Below are 17,504 nucleotides of genomic sequence, written 5' to 3'. Positions count from 1 at the left end.
CCGGTACTTTAAAAAGCCAGCGCTACATCTCCGAGGTGTTGGAGCCAGTTGTCCTTCCTTACCTTCAGGGCTTGCCCACAGCCATATTTCAACAGGATAATGCGCGACCACACGTGGCACGCATTGTCGAATGGTTCTTCGTCAATCGCCAGATTGAATTGCTTCCCTGGCCAGCTCGCTCTCCGGATCTTTCGCCGATAGAAAACATGTGGTTCATGGTTGCTCAACGATTGACCCAGATTACATCCCCAGCTGTCACACCAGATCAACTTTGGCAACGCGTGGAAGCTGCTTGGTCTGCTGTACCCCAAGAACACATCCAAAGTCTCTTTGAATCAATGCCGAGGCGTGTGGCAGCGGTGATCTCCAACAATGGCGGCTACTCTGGCTACTGATTTTGGCAGGAACCACACTCCACAGAAGTCTATAAATTTAATCATTTGATGCTTGGTCAACATGTTATCTACAAAATAAATATTGTTGCGATATCTCTTGTCTTTCTTGGTGTTGCAATTTGGGTGGCCAGCAGTGTATATTGAAGTAGCCAAAAAAATGGGCAGTTATATTGTCATTCAACATACAAGTTTGCTCACCAGTTTAAACTTGAATAATTCTTTCCCATTTTTGAACCCAATGGTGATTTTGTTTTGGTTTAGTAATTATAGGTACTTCACACCAGGGCCGTCATTTCAACTTTTTCCGGGGGGGGGAGGCAAAGCACATGTACTCAATGTATATATATATATACCATTTTTAGTGTATTTTCAAAAGGCAGGGAAGGCCCACCCCCCTAAATGACGGGCCTGCTTCACACCACTGTTAGACAATAATTTGTGTAGATTGCAATGGCTGGCACGAGATGTTCTGCCGTTTTGAGATCAGCCAACATAGGAATAATAATCTAAAATTTATTTTTTTGGCCAATTAACTGGCAATCGATTTAGCTTCCCCTCCCTTCTGTTTCCCTATTTCTTGTCTGGTTTTAAATATTTCTTTTGATACAGTTTTAGATAATTTTCAATAGTTATTTCACAATGGCAGTAAGTGGAAAAATCACCAATATTTTACTTTCATTTATGAAAAATCCTTACTTTGTTAATTAAAATTCCTCTCATGGAATTTTGAAAATGAGGGAGAATTTTGCACGGATACATTCTCAAAAAATGGCAGCTGTGCCAATGACATATGCTAAATTTCGCTAAAATAGCATAGCTCTTCTACTGAGCTGCTGTGCAGTGAATTAAAAGTGTTTTTAATTAATTTAATTGAAATATTCAATCAATAATATGGCAACTCGCTAAAAATTCCCCAGAGGAATGTTTGTTCCAGTAGTAATAGTATACTTCAAGTTGCTGTATAATTGTATAGGTATGAGTTAGGTCGCCATGGCCACTAGAAAATTGTTATTGGTGCCTAAAATTTTCTAAATCTGGTTGCTAAATTGGAGTCTGAAAGTGACACAAAATTTTCTAATTTCATTATGCTAAGGCCAGTATTGCACCATAAAAGTTTGTGATGAAAGTTCTTTATAAAACCAATAAGCATGTCAGTTACATTCGAGTGAATGTAACCAACAGGCTTATGGGTTGGATTTTTCAAGTTTTATAAATGAACTTTTCTGAAAGTTTTATAGCAACCCGGCCTAAATCTTTTAACATGGGAAAAGTAAAAGAAAAAATTATTTAGGACCGTTTTCCTTGAGCAAAATACCATGTTTGGCTCCTAAGATATTGGGCTGGCACCTGAATATTTTTCAATTTGTCAAGCCCTGGACATGACTTTGTGATGACTTGCAGTAAGACCTGACTGTTGACTGACTATATTCAAGGAACTCGATCAAGATAATAGCAGTTCTTCAACATTGAAAAAAAAAAACCATGGTTTACATTTTTTTTTCTTTTTTTCGGTCCTTTTATACATTTTTGAAAGGATTTTTTTGTATAATAGATTATGCTGATGTAATCCACATGTATCCCCCACCCAGATTTCTTGATATAACACATCATGCTTGACTTTTGTAATGTAGATTTGTTTTCCTCCCAACTTTGAGGCGTGAATGCAAGTCAATCTCCCCGTTAAAAAGTCGCCATAGAGAGCAACAAGCCTACAACGGCACAATTATTCAATCGTTACACTTCACTCATAGTTAGAAAAATTGATGAGCATTACACAGAAACGAAACTTTACAGTAGGTTCACAACACGTCCATTCCAACATGTATCAATTCATTAACAGTTCTGCAGAGGCATGTGGGCGAGCTGCATTGTCTGGTTTAGTAGATGATTTTTTCCCCTGCAATCCTTATTCTTTTTCCATTTGACAGTATCATATACTGCAGGGGGTGGCAAACTTCTCTCTGCCTGAGGGCCAACATAATGGTCTGCCACAGCGGCACCAGGGGAAACACTCTGGTATGTAAGCCACAAAAGTAAAATGTCACAGAAAATATATAGATTTGTCTTTACCATAAGTAATATGGTATATGAAACACTGAAAATGTAGTCATTAAATGTCTGCACTGGGCTTTATATTCCTCCACTCCTTCATGAATGGATACGTTGTCACCGTTTATTATGCAGTTGTGTTTCAAACTAGATGCATCACTTTCTTCCATTCAATTTTCTTTTTAAAGTTCTTCCAAATTTTTTTGCATTCATTTTTTCTTCTTCCCCCTTGACTTGCAGCAGTAACCCGTGTGGCCGAACAGGTCTAATAGACGCGCGAGAAGTTGATTTTAAGCATCAGAGGAATTAGGAGTTTCATTATTGGAGATGAAAAGAGTACCAAAAGCCTGTCACGTGGAGAGAGTTTTAACCATTGGAGTGGCTAAGCACAAGATGGTACCGAAATAAGATGCAATCCTAGACCATTACCTGGTTCTCCTGTACGTCCATTCGATAGCATGGAACCAGATTTGCAATGTGTTTTAATTATGTGAGCTACCTTCTTTAACCACATTGTCGTTGGTTCGGTTCGGAGAAGTGCCAGTGCTGCCGCAATGTTGAATTTCACCAACTTGCCATTCGAAAATGAATGCTGTTTTCGGCGCAAATAATTATCATGTTCGGGAGTCAAACTCCTGTGGTCAATAGCATCATATGAACCGGACTATCTTATATATACATGTTGTTAGGGACCATCGAGTCGATTTCAACTCCTGGCGACTCTATAGATCAGCTGTTCTCAACCGGTGCTCCTTGTGCACTCCCCAGGGGATCTGCGGCCGCTCAAGGAAAATAAAAAAAAACCAGTAAAATTTAAAAAAATTATAAATATTTTTAAATAGTAAAAATAAATCATCAAATAACTTTGATGAATAATTTAAAAATTGGCCTAAGGGGCTCCGCGAGTCAAAAAATGTTGAGAACCGCTGCTATAGATCATAGCTCCCCAAGCAGGTCTGTCATTCACAGCATGTCTCAGTTGTGCTAGCTTCATTCCAGTGCTTTGCAACACCTCTTATATCCATCTGGTGCTTGGTCTGCCTCTCCCTCACTCCATTCTCCCAAGCATTACCATTTTTTCTAGTGAGCCTTCTGTACGTATTACATGGCCAAAATAAAAACATTTCTGTTTAGTGACTGTTGCTTCTTGAGAATAGTCAACCTTGACTTCGATAACCAATTTGTTAGTCCGTTTAGCTGTGCACGGAATTCTAAGCATCCTCCTCCAGCACCAAAGTTCGAAGGAATAAATTATTTTCTCATCTGCTTTCCGTAGTGTCCCGCTCTCATATACATAATGCTATTTTGATCTGCATAGTCTAGTTTGTTAAAGTTGTGAATTTGGCATCCACTTCGAAAAAGTTTATTCACAGTGAGCAGATCACCAAATATGTATTCAGCTACAAATACGAAGACAACTTGTCCAACAAGGTAGCAGGAAGAAATACAAAAAATAATTGCATTCCAAACTTTAAAGGTCTATAACACACACGTCACAGCTCGTCTCTGCCTCGTGAAGAAAATATTCTTCCCTCTGCTGCTAATAAGTGTAGTGGGGGAAACATGTTTTTGAGCTGACACATGAGACAGAGATGAATCATGACAGATGTTGTGAATAGACCTTAAGGGCAATTTGTGTGTTCAAAAAGTCAGTATGGTGAGAACATAGTAAATCATTTTCGTCCACCAGGAGAAGTCAGTGGTTGGAACCAATTGCTGAAATAATGATGATTAATTCAATTTAATACACAAGGTTTTTACCTGGTCAGGGGCTGCACAAAATGCTGGCCCCTCTGATATATTGCACACATACTTTTCATTAGAAAGAAAATTGCTTCACACGAGATGTCACTGTAATTAGCAAAACAGTTTATTAAATTGCTCAATAGCTTTTTCAAAATATACAAAACAGTTACGATGGCGTTCAGGGGTAAATAAACAGAGGATTTTGCACAATTTTTACGATGCTAAGGGAAAACCACAAATATATTTAAATCTTTACTTCTTGACTTTTTCAAAAAGATACCATTTTTTTCATTTAGGCAATTCGAATCGTGTTACAGTCCATGTTCATTTATCATGAATCGATCAGTACTGAAAACTTTTGAGTCTGTCAACTTTTTTACTCGGTACTTCACTGGGGAGAGGTGTTATATGATGTACTTAATAAAAATGTTTTGCTTCAATATATTTTTGGCACTTAAAAAAACCTTTTAAGTAGGATAATACAAAATTGAACATCGAAATAAAGAAAAAATTTACAATAAATTTCTTTCCTTTTCCTCCCTATGAATTTTTTCGATTCATTGCAAACTGAAACATTAATTAAAACTAATGATGAATTCAAATGTAATACGTACAAAGAAAGACAGAGCAGCAGACAAAATAATTACATGATCTCAAACCCATTACATTAGAATTTTTGGATCATCTCACAATTTTTATTTCCAAAAGGGCACATATTTCCACTTTTTTTTCGAAATGAACTTCTCAATGGTTTCTGAATATTCAAAGTTAGTCGTTTCTACCAAAGGGAACATATCCACCTAGTTCATTGACATCGCATTCAGTATTTTTCATTCAAAAAGGAACATAACAAAGCAGTTTTCCTATTGGGGGTGTCAAGGGATTTTTTTTTCAAAACTGCACATTTTTCAGAAGCACTTTCAAAGTCGTATTCTGCAGTAGAACCCTCTCGATATTGAACAACCAAGGCACCAAAAATTTTGTTTGCTAACAAGGAGTGTTTGTTAATGTGTGTTCACTGAGGGAAGTGTGTTTTCACTTCACTGTAAAATGCAACAAGTCCTGTCAATGTAATTTAAAAAGTATCCATTGCTGGAGGTGTCTGCTAACAGGAGTGTCCGTTATGTGAGGTTCCACTGCAGAATGATCATGTTTGTTATTCACGAGAAAGAAGTAAGGCTACCTTATTTGGCTAAATGAAACCTGGAATCAACGGGTAGAGTGGAAAATTTTCCAATTTTTAAAACTTAACCAGCTTCAATTTTGATTAAAAGGTAATATTTTCCATTAATTTTCTTTCAAGACAGAACATTTCTAAAATTTGAATATAGATAACCCCTTTGAATGTTGATCAAGAAACATATTTAAATATTCTTATACTACTCCTTTATGCTATCTGTTGGGCTGTTTCCTACTTTTGCAAAGCAATCCATTCTGGAGAAAAAATGTTTTTACATCTACTGTAAGTTAAGCAAAAGTGGAAAAATGTTCCCTTTTGAAAATAAGCTCCCCAATTGACCTTTTAAAATATAGATGTTCTTCATTTGAGCACTCAACAAATGATTAACATAACATACATGAATGTTTCACTTGCATGTTTAATATCAATATCTTAGGTCAGGGATCTTCAACCTTTCAAACACAGCAGGCCAAATTGAACCTTTCCACGAAGCCTGCGAACCACCAACTCTAATGTAATTTAGTGACATCTTAATAAAAGCCCCCCCCCCCCCCGAGTTAAACAGGGACGAAAATAATATACAGTCAAACCTCGTTAATGAGTCACTCTTGGGAGATCAAAAATATGACTTAGTAAGCGGAGTGACTCGTTAAACGGAGTAAGCCATAGCTGTGCCGATTCCTGCCTGAAGACAATTGGGACTTCCAAAAAGTAATCCGGTAAGCGGAGTGACTTGTTAACCGGGTGACGCACTAACGAGGTTTGACTGTATATATTGAAGACATTTATTCTGAAATTATTTCTTTCTCATTAATTTTTTTCACTAACTCTGGAAAGTTTTTGATTAATTACCTATTGATTAAATTAATTAATTCTGGTTAATTTTAATACAAATACAAAGCCACAACGGGCAAAATGCCCAATGAGGTGGCTGAGAAAAAGATGCCCATAACAAGTACGGATGTCATATATTACTAAAATACAGCAATCCAATTAAAAATGCAATTACTAAAACTAGAAACAATGTATAATATTTTATCATGTATATATAATGTCCAAAAAACGTATTTATGGTTGTCTTATTCTAAGTATGGATAGCTTCTCGATTTACCCAAACATATTTATCGTATTTCCTTTTAAACGTGTCAATTGTGTTAGAATTTACTACTCCCAGGAGTAAGCTATTACATTTATTAACCCTATTAGAGAAAAATTCTGTGACACCATAACCTAGAAGTGTCCCCTTGTAAAAGCAGTCGATTAACGGTCTGCTAATGATTCATGGTCCATCCTAATCACTTTAAATTATTCTGCAATTATTTATTGCAGAAATTATTTTCCTTGTAAATATATCTAGAAATCATTTCTTTTAATAATTATGTAATTGTTGATTATGAAATTACAAATTATTTCTCTCACTGGTTTTTTTTTCACTAATTCTGAAAATATGTGTTTCGAAATTCTTAAATTATTTCTTTATAAATGTAGTAATAAATAAATTAGTAATTCTGAATTACCATCAATTTGGTCCAGAATTATTTCTTTCATTTATTCTAGAATTGTTTTCCCAATGATATAACCATTTTCTGAAAATGATAGGAAAGCCACGAAGAAAAGCTCTGCAAGCCATGCGTTGAAAACCCCTGTCTTATGTCATCCCAGAAGTTGACAATTTCTGATGAATGCATGTTTAAGAGTGCAATTTTGTTCGAAGGGGCTTCCAGGTAAATCAGAAGCATTTACGCCTATGTAAGTGGGGCTGACTAACAGGGGCTAACTAACTTCATTAAAAAATCGCTTAAAATTTGAAGGAGTATTTTCACTCCTTAACAAAATTTAGAGGAGTAAAATTGAATTTTCATGCATGAAATGCACATCTAAATGCATACTGGCAAACACTGGTTGGGATGTTCTATTACATTCACCAAACTCATAAGACATTCCATAATCTCAGTGACATAGTTTTTTGCTCTTCAAAAAATTCTATGAAAATAACTTGTAAAATGTAGGCGTTGTGAAAAGCACAGATAACATGTTAGTCTTCAAACCATCATAAGTTCAACACATGACAAAAATTCAAAAATGCTCAAAAGATAGCTTGAAGTTGGGGGGAAATAGGGAATACTTTGATGAATTTGAAATCAAGTCTTCTTTCCCCCTTTCACTCAATAGCTTATAGAAAGACATTTCGAACTTTTGAGACCATGGTATAATAACCGTTTTCAACCTCACTGAATGGTACCCTGTGCGTTTGAGATGCTAAACTGGAATGACTAGTTTTTCGCTCTCGTTATTTATTTCTTTAATCTTCAAACCAAAAGTAAAACAATGGTTGAGATTCTGATCCGTGACAACTTCCTATTTGCCGCAGCTTAACAGAAATAATGAATAGTTTTAAAATAAATAGAATGTAAAGGTTGTGAACAGCACGTGCAATGTATGACTTCAACTATTACTAAGTCTTAACAGCAAAGGCACACAGTAAAATTTAAACCTATGTAGAAAAAGTGAGTTAGCTACAAAAATTATGAAGCCAGGGCCACAACTAGAGAGGGGTAAAGCAGGCAGGTCTGGTGCCAGAGCAGGGGGGGGGGGTGCAAGTTTCACCCTTCAATCTCTCCTTCAACATTACAAGGGAGCGGGTGCCAAAATGTGTACTCACCCAGCACCTCCTAGGGATAGAAGGCCTCCGCATAGGTTACAAGTTCATCTGAATGTCATGAGAATAGTCTGGTAAGACTACCTAGCAAGTTTGCCACATTTTGAACCACAGCATCCCATTTCCTTTCTTATTTTGGCATAAAATCTTCCGGGTTGGCTCACAAATACTGCATGGTGATTGGATGTGGGGGCATAGAAATCAGCAATTCTGTGCACGGTCATTTCTTTTCCGCGCAATGATGATACTAGCACATGCAGGGAATTTTTCTCTGAATATTCTGATAAGGATGGACTACTTGCGTGACATCACAAGCAACGTGCGGAGACCTTCTATTTCTAGGAGGTGCTGGCTCACCCCCAGATGACCAAGCATCTAGTTGCGGCCCACGATGCAGGATGAAGCAGACAATACGTTAAAATTTTCATGCAGCGTTTTTTCTTTTACAAAACAGATTTTAACATGGTTACACATATGAACTAGCACTAGATGCTTATTGACAAAACACAATGCTTGCAGCAGAAATTTGACAAAATTATTGAAATTTCAAACTTTCCCAGCAAGTTTGTTCCTGCAAAACAACAACATACTCTCAGAGGATTATTTATAATGACTTTCCCGAGGAGCTAGGTTTACAAAGGGTGTAAGACCAGAGCACACTTATACATATTTACATAAATAGAAATGTTGTATTCTGTTATAAAAAATAGTCGCATGTTTAGCTAGATTTTCTTCATTTTCTACAAAAGTGTGCCTGATTAGTCGAGTCCCCTGTGCTTTCTCTTCATTCGTGCATATGGGCCGATGTCTGGATCTGTGATGAAATCATACAGCACCCTGGTCCATGAAGAGTGTTGCGGTAGATCCTCGTAATATTCTTTGGCAATTGCTTTCACCTGAAATTTTTGAAATACGAGAAAAATATTTTCATTTAAACAATGATTTAATCACAATATGTCAATGTGAATAGTTATGCAATATTGGCATAATAGCATTGTTTACATCATCATTTCCCAAACCTTTTGTTCCATTGTGCCCTTCATCAGAAATTATTTTTCTCATCGTTTTCTCCCCCCCCCCCCCCAACTCAAGTGAACCCATAGGTACTCAAGTGAAGTACATAGCTTCTATCACCCACCAGGAGGCAATATTGCCTACTTTGGGAAACACTGGTTTACAGTAAAGCATGTGTGACAAAGCAAATCACCACTGGAATATTAACCACTAGAAAGGGTAGTTAGATTTACAGGGTGTCCCAAATTGTTTGGGATATGGATATTTCTGCAATCGTTGATTTTAGGAATATACTCTCAAAATGTCTTAAATTTTTAAGGGATCATATACATAAAAAAATAGAAAACTTTTATGACCCTGTGTTCATTCTATTTCTGTGCAGTCGCTAAAAATTACACCTTTTTAGCGGAAGAAAGTTTGTCAACACAGTGATAATTAACCAAAAGATGGGATTTAATATCTCAATAAATATTTCATTTATAAATATGAAATTTTTTGCAAATGACTTTTCTCACAGCAGAATCTGCATTTCAATAACTGGAGCTTTTGCACACAGGGACTGTTAAATGTATTATCAAAGTTCCTCACAAAAAAAATTATCCCTTGTCAGAAAAGCCAAGAATGTGTGCGCTAAATCTGGCAACGAATTTGTCCTGTTCACGTTTTTTTTTAAATGCTGATCATCACAGTGTGACAGTGGTGTGTACTGCATTATTGTAATAGCCATAATTGAATATTAAACTAAGTTAATCTCTAGAACCAAGTCTACTAGTAAAGAATTTCATAGGTTATGGGGCCCAGGACACACCCAGACATGAAACTAAGTTTTTTTTTTGGATTTTTAGTTATAATACTTGCGACAGTAACACACCAGCAGTTGCCTTCCTGCTACTATAAGTACAATGGCCGGAGTGGACGTTTCCACCATGGGTAAATTCAATGGTGATAATTATTCACAGTGGAGATTCTAAATAGGATGTGCCCCGAAGGCAAAAGATGTATACGCCATTGTGAGAGGAACTAGAGCAAAGCCTGACGTTGAAACGGTCTTGAAAGATGGGAAAGAAGCGATGAAGTGGCGATGTTTACCATCACTGCAGCGATGGACATGAAACAAATCATGCTCATCAAAAGCTGCACCAGTTCTGCAGAGATACTAAAGAAGTTGGACACAGTGTTCCAGCAGAAATCAGATTTCAACAAGATAATGTTGTTGGACAAATTCCAACAAATGAAAATGGATCCAAGCGATACTGTAGTGCGGTACATCGCTAAAGTCGAGAACCTTGGCCATCAAATAAGGAAAACTGGTGAAAGCATCAGCGATGCTAGACTGATAACAATAACTCCAGGAACTCTTACGGCAAAATATCGGAACTTTCGGTAAGCATGGCTATCATTGGATGAAAGCAAGCAAAATATAGTCAACTTAACAACCAGGCTCATTGAAGAAATCGAGTTACCTAAGAACGAGCAAAATGAGTCTGCATTCTTCGCGAATCATATTAAGCCGAATTTTTCAGCAAGTCATTCAAGGCTAAAGGCGAACCAAAGTCAACCTCGGGGATAAATGGATCCTCGATAGTGGTGCGTCTGCACAAATGACCTTTGATCATAAAATTTTATGTAACTTTCAATGGTTGGATTGTGGTGACCAAGTTCGCCTCGGCAACAATACCGAGGTCCCCATAGAGGGAAAAGGGCGAGGTAAAGAAATTGAAATATGTCAACAGTACATGGGTCGAGGGCTCGACTACAATATACTGTATGTGCCAGCCTAAAGAGGAACTTATTCTCTGAAGGAACTATTACAAGCAAAGGAATGAAAATAATTAAAGATGAGAATGGTGCCAAAACTTACAATCACGATGACGATATTGCTGGCATTTGCAGCACGTACATCAAATAACCTGTACCAGATGCTGTTCAAAGTGCTGAGACCCCTTGAGGTAAATGTGGCTGATACAGATGGCCATGAGATAATCAGAAAATAGCATCTCTGTCAGATTGCTTTTAAATCTAGGTGTATCACATGCTTCTTGGCAGGAACTTTTAGAGTAAAGAGATCCGGCTGGACCAATCCAAATTGCTTTGAAACTCAATTTAAAAATGTAACAAAATAGAACAGAGTTTTCCTGCCACTGGGTGCTTCCAAGGGCAGAGAATGATGGTGGGCGGGTGTTGTTTTTTGTATTTTGAGTGGCTTTTGGTGAGATTAGCCCAGCTTTTATTATAATTTCCATTTGAGTGGTTTTTAGTATGATTCTTTCTGTAATGTGAATTTGCTTTTCGTTTTAATTAAATTTCTATTTAACAACCAAAGTCGCAGGTTAAGTGGAAAATATGTTTGTATTTCAAATTGTTTTGAAGATAAAATGTAATTGTGGAACAACGTAATGTCACCTGAGTATGTTCAATGAGTATAGTTTATTTCATGTAACATAAAATATATTGTGATCCGGCATCGCGACAATATAATCCACATGCAAACGTGCAATGGTAATATGGCTCTTTTAATGTGTTAACCCTTCTGGCAGGCATGGTGGTGTCATTTTGTACCCTACACATTGCTGATCTTGCAACCCTCTTGAGAAAGAAATGCGTCTGGTTCATCCTGTTATCATTGCCTTTGAAGCTGGCTGTTTACATTTATTTGACAAATTTATGTGACATTCTTCTACTTTTTTCTTCCTTTACATCATTTGTCAAAGTTTCTGTGCTAATATGAAATGACCCTACAGGTCATTTCAAGTTTAGTTTGCAGGAACTGACGCAGATTTTTTTTCCCATAGGCTTTAGAAGTCTCTGAAGTCAGTTTTTAAACCGTGTTAATGGCAAAAATTGGTAGAAAAACTTTTGGTTCTGTTCTGTTAATGTTGCCTCCTGCATCTAGTTTAGATCTCAACCCTTAGATTTGATAATTACTCAAGATTATACTTAGATCCAGATTCTCATACGAGCTTGCAACATTTCGGCAACTTGGAAGATGTGGAAGCCATAGTGAATGAGTACTCCACCTCAGAGGAGAACTGGTATCACAGCAGGATTGAAGAACTGGCACAAAGAGGGATTCAGGCAGTTCAATGTAATTTGATTCTTCACTTTTCTGCGGCATGTAATCCCAGTATGTTAGGCATCTTTTGCTGTATAAATAAAACAAGTAAATACTTTGTTGGATTTTTAGAGCCGCTGTTCATTGACAAATAGATTTTTCGGGCTCTATCACCTCTTTGAGCATTCACTGAAGACTGATTCAAACTTAAAAGCCATCTATCAGCAACAGGGTATCATAGTATTTAAATGCTTTAAATCAAAACTAACAAGCAGAAAATAAACATGAATTGAAATCACATGAAAAAGTAAAGCAGCATTCCCAAAGTGGGCTATATACCTTCCATGGGGGGGGGGGGGTTGGAATGTACTGGGGGAACAATACTTGTTACAGATACAATACATGATAATATGGAATCGCTCAGGAAGAGAGGCAATGAGAAAAAAAAAAGACTTTCTGAGCAAGTTAGCTTGGGAAAACTATGGAATAAAGTATCATTAATTTCAATAAATTATCATGTACAGCGGTCATTATCAGAGCACACTTTCTTTATACACAAATATAAGCCCATCATAAATCCAAGTGCTTTTTTTGCAAAGCAAAACTTTCTCCAGACAAAAAAGAAATATCAGAGATTGGTTATATACAATCTTTGATATACAAATAAATGAACTCACTTGCGGTAGTCTTGAACCAGGAACACTGGGAAAATCATGATGCTCCGTATGATAACCGACGTTGAACGTGATGAAATTCAAGGGACCATAGTATGAGTAAGTTTCATAACCTTTCTTGAACATATAATGCTCTGATATGAAATGTCCAGCTACAGGATGCAGGCCCATTGCCAAAAGAGAGCCGGCAAGCAAGTAGTAAACCATGTGAATGCCTGTAAAACATATGCATAAACAATTTTATCCACAGCAAGTTTAAGCTACTATGTATAAAAACACAGTCAGGTTTTCGCAACTTCACATTCATCATATATTAAAATTAGAGGAGCAAATATGAAATCTCGAAGGGAAAAACTCAGTGGGGATGAAAGAGAAGATTAGTTCAGTGTATTAACAGATGCTGCACGAGAATTTCTAATGAGATAAAATTTTGGGTAGATCAAAAACAAAATTTAATATCAAAATATATATTTCATACTCAATAATTATAATTCAAAACACAAAACATTTTAATCTACATTTTTAACATGTCAGGTTAAAAAAAAATATATTTGACAACACTAAAAATTAGTTTTGACATCCCTAATACAGAGTTTGTTTCTGATGTCAAAAACCTAACCCTGATGCCCTATCATGCATATTTTGAGTAAACAGTTCTGATATTTTGCATCATCAATTGAACACAGGTAATCAGTAGTTTAGATAATTTGTAATATAGATGGCACCACTGAAAAAAAAAAATTCGCAAACAGCATTATATATGCACTCAGACTGTTAGGTACACATACTCACACTTCTGGCACAACTAAATCTGCAGTAAATTGCCTATGGCCTTAGACTAGAGTTGAGCTTGGTTTGAGAGAAAGTAGTTTCAATAAAATGGCCCATAAAATTGTATATTATTAGTGGTAGACTCAAGAAATTCCAAAATTGCATTTAGATTTAATTTATTGTAATAAATTGGTGTTTAAAAATAAAACATTATAATATGAAAACAAACTAAGTTTCTCATAATGTTATATACCTATTGTGTTGAAAACATTATCCAAAAGCATTCATTTAGGTTTTTGACAGTTTAAACCAGTTTTTGACACTTGTCATGTCAGAAACTGGTTTATGTCATCGAAATCCCAACCCTGCTATAAACTGCATGTCCTAGCCCAGTCTTCAACCTGTTACTCGTGAGCACAGTGGTGCTCTTGGAAGCATCACGAGTGTTCAATGCTCGTGTTCGATTTTGTCCTTGCGAGCAATTGATCAATTAATCAATCAATCACCTTGTAAAAACTTCATCCAAGGATTATACAAGTCCTTATAATTATGTAGATTTCAAGCATGCTCATGTCGAAATTGCCGTAAGGTTGCTCTTAGTTTGATGATTGATACAGATAGAGCTCACGACCTAAGACAGGTGGAAGACCTCCGTCCTAGTGTAATTAGCCATTATGTGTGAAAAAATGACCATAGCTTGACAAATGATCAGATAGGAAATGTATATATTACTGCCAAAGCATGAAGATGGCCAGTTCACGAACAGGCCAGCCCAGTTGACCCGGCCAATGCCAATGTCCGAAATTCAAGCTTCTGCCAGACTTTGGCCAGCCCCTATATATCCATCCCTATGATTCGGGGTCATCACCATGTTGGTTAATTTTTTTGTGATAATTTTAAGGTAAAGTATAGCAACCCTAATGATTAAAGAAATTAATCTGAATATCGATGTCCTTGTGATCCATATATAGGGGCTGGCGAAAGCCCGAAATTCAGACATTGGTCAGATCAACTGTACCAGCCAGTTCGCAAACTGACAAACTTCTGGCTTCAGCAGTAACACATACACAGTTTAAGAAAGCACGATATACAAATAAGGTTGGGTAAAAATAACAATAAGCACTCACCACAGAAATAGTACACCAGGAAGTCGAAAACTAGTTGGACCACAAGATTTATAACCTCCAGGATAGTAGGATTCTTCGGATAGACAAAGAACGGCCTGAAGGAGTAGAACAGAGGCTGCAAAAAGACCCATATGAGCTTCGTGAAAGTGGTGCAAAACAGTATTCCTTCAAGTTTCGTAGGTATGTCAGTATCTAATTTTTCGTCACCCTGAAATAAAATTAAAAAAATACTCATTTTCAGGAATAAACTTAAACAAGAGACAATTGAGAAATTACATGAACATGGCAAAACTATTTCAAATTTAAGTTACAGGTGATTTCTTGAAGTATTAATGATTCAGGCAATTTCATTAGAAATATTTACCTGGTAACGATGGTGCTCCAGATGATATTTCTTGAAAGATATCGACATCGGGATCCCAATTGGCAGATTTGCAAACATCCCAAAAATCCTGTTATACATAGGACGTGAATGACCAAACGCGAGGTTGTGAGAAATTTCATGAACCGCCAACATAAGTGAATGATTAATCACGCCACCAAAACAATACGCTGCAAGGAATAGAGTAAAAAATGACGATTCTTTAAGCAGCCATAGCGATACGAACTGAGCGAGGACCATTCCCGTGACCACATACTTGAAGTTTGGATCATAGCCCATAAGATTCTTGATCTCTGGATATTTTTCTGTAAAAAGAAAGAAAATGGAAATGGTATACATGAAAATACTGATGATAAAGTTATATCAATATCATAAGTCAAAAATATGATCTCGTGCCAGCGATCACTGTCAATCCATATTGTCAGATTCAGATTGAAATGATCTTTCAATATTATGTGTATACATGTGAATTGTTTAACTGATGTTGAAGCCAATTGGCTCCTGTGTAATTACCTCTTAAATACTAGTTGTATGCTGTGAACATTTACTTTAGTTCCTCTTCTGCTCTTTTCTAGTTATTATCTGAGTGAACGCAAGGTGCCTAGAGCACTTTCCGATCATTTGGATGCTATAATGGATCGTATGTGATTACCCCCCCCCCCCCCCGGTAGTTGCTTTGGCAGTCATGCCGAGATGATCAAATGGATATAATAGTTCCTTGCTAATAATCACTCAGATTCTTCCGTTATAAACGTGTCTTGCAGATCCTTGTGGAAATACTCATGCTGATGATCATAAAATAACTTCCTTTGGTCCCCCATTTGCTGGTTTCATGCAACCAATCATGGATTTATTCGAGGACGCTCTCTCACCCAGAAGACCCCTGTTCTCATTGTGGTGTTCGCGGAAAGGTGATGCAGATCAGCATGGACTGTTTGGCGCGATTGTGGTGTCACGTAAAAGTGGTTCGGGAGTGACAGAATGTCTAGAAATATCTTAGTCGGGCTGATGTTAATAGTGGATCGGGCGAGATCTAATTTACACAGATATGCTATTAATGTAAAGCTTAATTGTTGCATTATTTGGATTGTATTTGTATATTTGTATTTGTTGCATTATTTGGATTATTGAAAGAAAATAATTTGCCTAAATTAAATTTTAGACAAATTAAAGTTAATTTACATTTATGTTACTAAATGTAAATTAACTGTAATGAAAGTTTAAGTGGAAAAATTTGTGTTGTGCTATTCTTTATTGTCATCCCCCAATGATCAAATTTGGAAAAACGAAATTAAACCAGGAGTGCACTAGTTTGTTTTAATGTGTCTCTAAAAGATCTGGCAAGGAGCATTGCATCACTTCCGGCAAGTCTTCTGCGTATATGCATCTTCAGAAGACAGCGCCCATCATGTGTCGGAACGTGTTAGGAATATTTCACTGTTTTTTACTAAGATTATACAGAACAAAGGGATATTCTTCGTTACGACCCATCTTCACCCATGAACTCCACCTAATCAATAATGGAAACTTACTAGACTTATCCTTGCTCGTGCCAGAAATAACAAGTTAAACAGGTGCAATTTAGATACAATGCAGCCTCATAGAAAATACTTATAATCATGCTTGTCAAATACACTATTCAATCATTTTCATATACACATGTACATCTATATTGTGACAACCCATAGAGCAACACAAGAGGAAACATTAAAACTTCAAGACAATAAATTAGAAAATTTATACGTTTTCACTTCTTTCTTTTCACAAAGGATTTGCTGTGTTATAATTCACTGACTAACCAACAACGATTAGTATAACAAGAGTCCTTAGGGACTCGAACCCATGCCCTTCGGACCTGATAGTCACGAATATAAAGTTTAATTAACACAAATAATTAATTTTACTAATTTACTACACATACTAAGGATTTCTTTTCTCCTTGTGGCATGGGGCTCATCCGTATAAACCCACTCGAAATCCGTTCTCGATACTTTCGCTCCCATGATTTTCAACACTTCTCTAAAAAGGGGCGACCCGGACCACTGGGTTGCAGTTAAGACCTTCAAATTTCAAAACATCCAGTTCAAGACTGTGGATGATTCATGCTTATGACGTCACAATACTGGTGGGCAAGTTAAAAGTGAGTGGAGCATGCATACGGTTACTAGACGTCCTCATTTTCTATGTAGTTCTAAATGTTCTCATACGTCTTTGAAATTTCACTGTTTTGCGTCACCACTGAGCTATAAATAAAGTTTACTTAAGCCGGGTTTTCCTAGGAGCAGGTTTCCTGTCCCGCGCGCAACGTGATTCGCCCAGCGCGACACGCCGTCCACTTACCAGTAAGAAAAGCAGCACGACTGTTTTCCTACAGAGCGCAACGCGCCTGACGACAGCGCTTCACGTCGGGCGTGATTGGCCAACTGCTTCTGGAGGAGTCAAGTGCGTCGTGCGC

The 17,504-nt window shown here is 37.0% G+C and overlaps 1 protein-coding gene across 1 annotated transcript; it reads right to left on the bottom strand.

Annotated features, from left to right (window-relative positions):
* Nucleotides 1-4,296: 4,296 nt before the first annotated feature.
* On the bottom strand, nt 4,297-17,114 carry ifc (delta4-sphingolipid-FADS-like protein ifc). Its single transcript, XM_089240300.1, has 5 exons — nt 16,971-17,114; nt 15,032-15,354; nt 14,668-14,875; nt 12,773-12,984; nt 4,297-8,925 (listed from the first exon to the last, which is right to left on the bottom strand). The coding sequence occupies exons 1-5, from the start codon at nt 17,050-17,052 to the stop codon at nt 8,788-8,790; spliced, it is 963 nt and encodes a 320-aa protein (XP_089096426.1). The 5' UTR covers nt 17,053-17,114; the 3' UTR covers nt 4,297-8,787.
* Nucleotides 17,115-17,504: the final 390 nt, after the last annotated feature.

This window comes from Pholcus phalangioides, unplaced genomic scaffold (genome assembly GCF_987345545.1).
Source record: "Pholcus phalangioides strain wild (caught in Gottingen) unplaced genomic scaffold, Ppha-v1.0 ptg000012l_1, whole genome shotgun sequence".
Taxonomy (NCBI): Eukaryota; Metazoa; Arthropoda; class Arachnida; order Araneae; family Pholcidae; genus Pholcus; species Pholcus phalangioides.
The sequence above is the reverse complement of the archived record's forward strand: the minus strand, read 5'-3'. Positions and strand labels throughout refer to the sequence as shown.

Bases quoted from the DNA above. Each gene is read 5' to 3' on its own strand.
- ifc (XM_089240300.1), bottom strand. From the start codon at position 17,052: ATGGGAGCGAAAGTATCGAGAACGGATTTCGAGTGGGTTTATACGGAT. The intron at 15,355-16,970 runs GTATGTGTAGTA...TTCTTTTTACAG, and splicing joins AAGGAGAAAAGAAATCCTTA to AAAAATATCCAGAGATCAAG. The intron at 14,876-15,031 runs GTAAATATTTCT...ATTTTATTTCAG, and splicing joins TGGAGCACCATCGTTACCAG to GGTGACGAAAAATTAGATAC.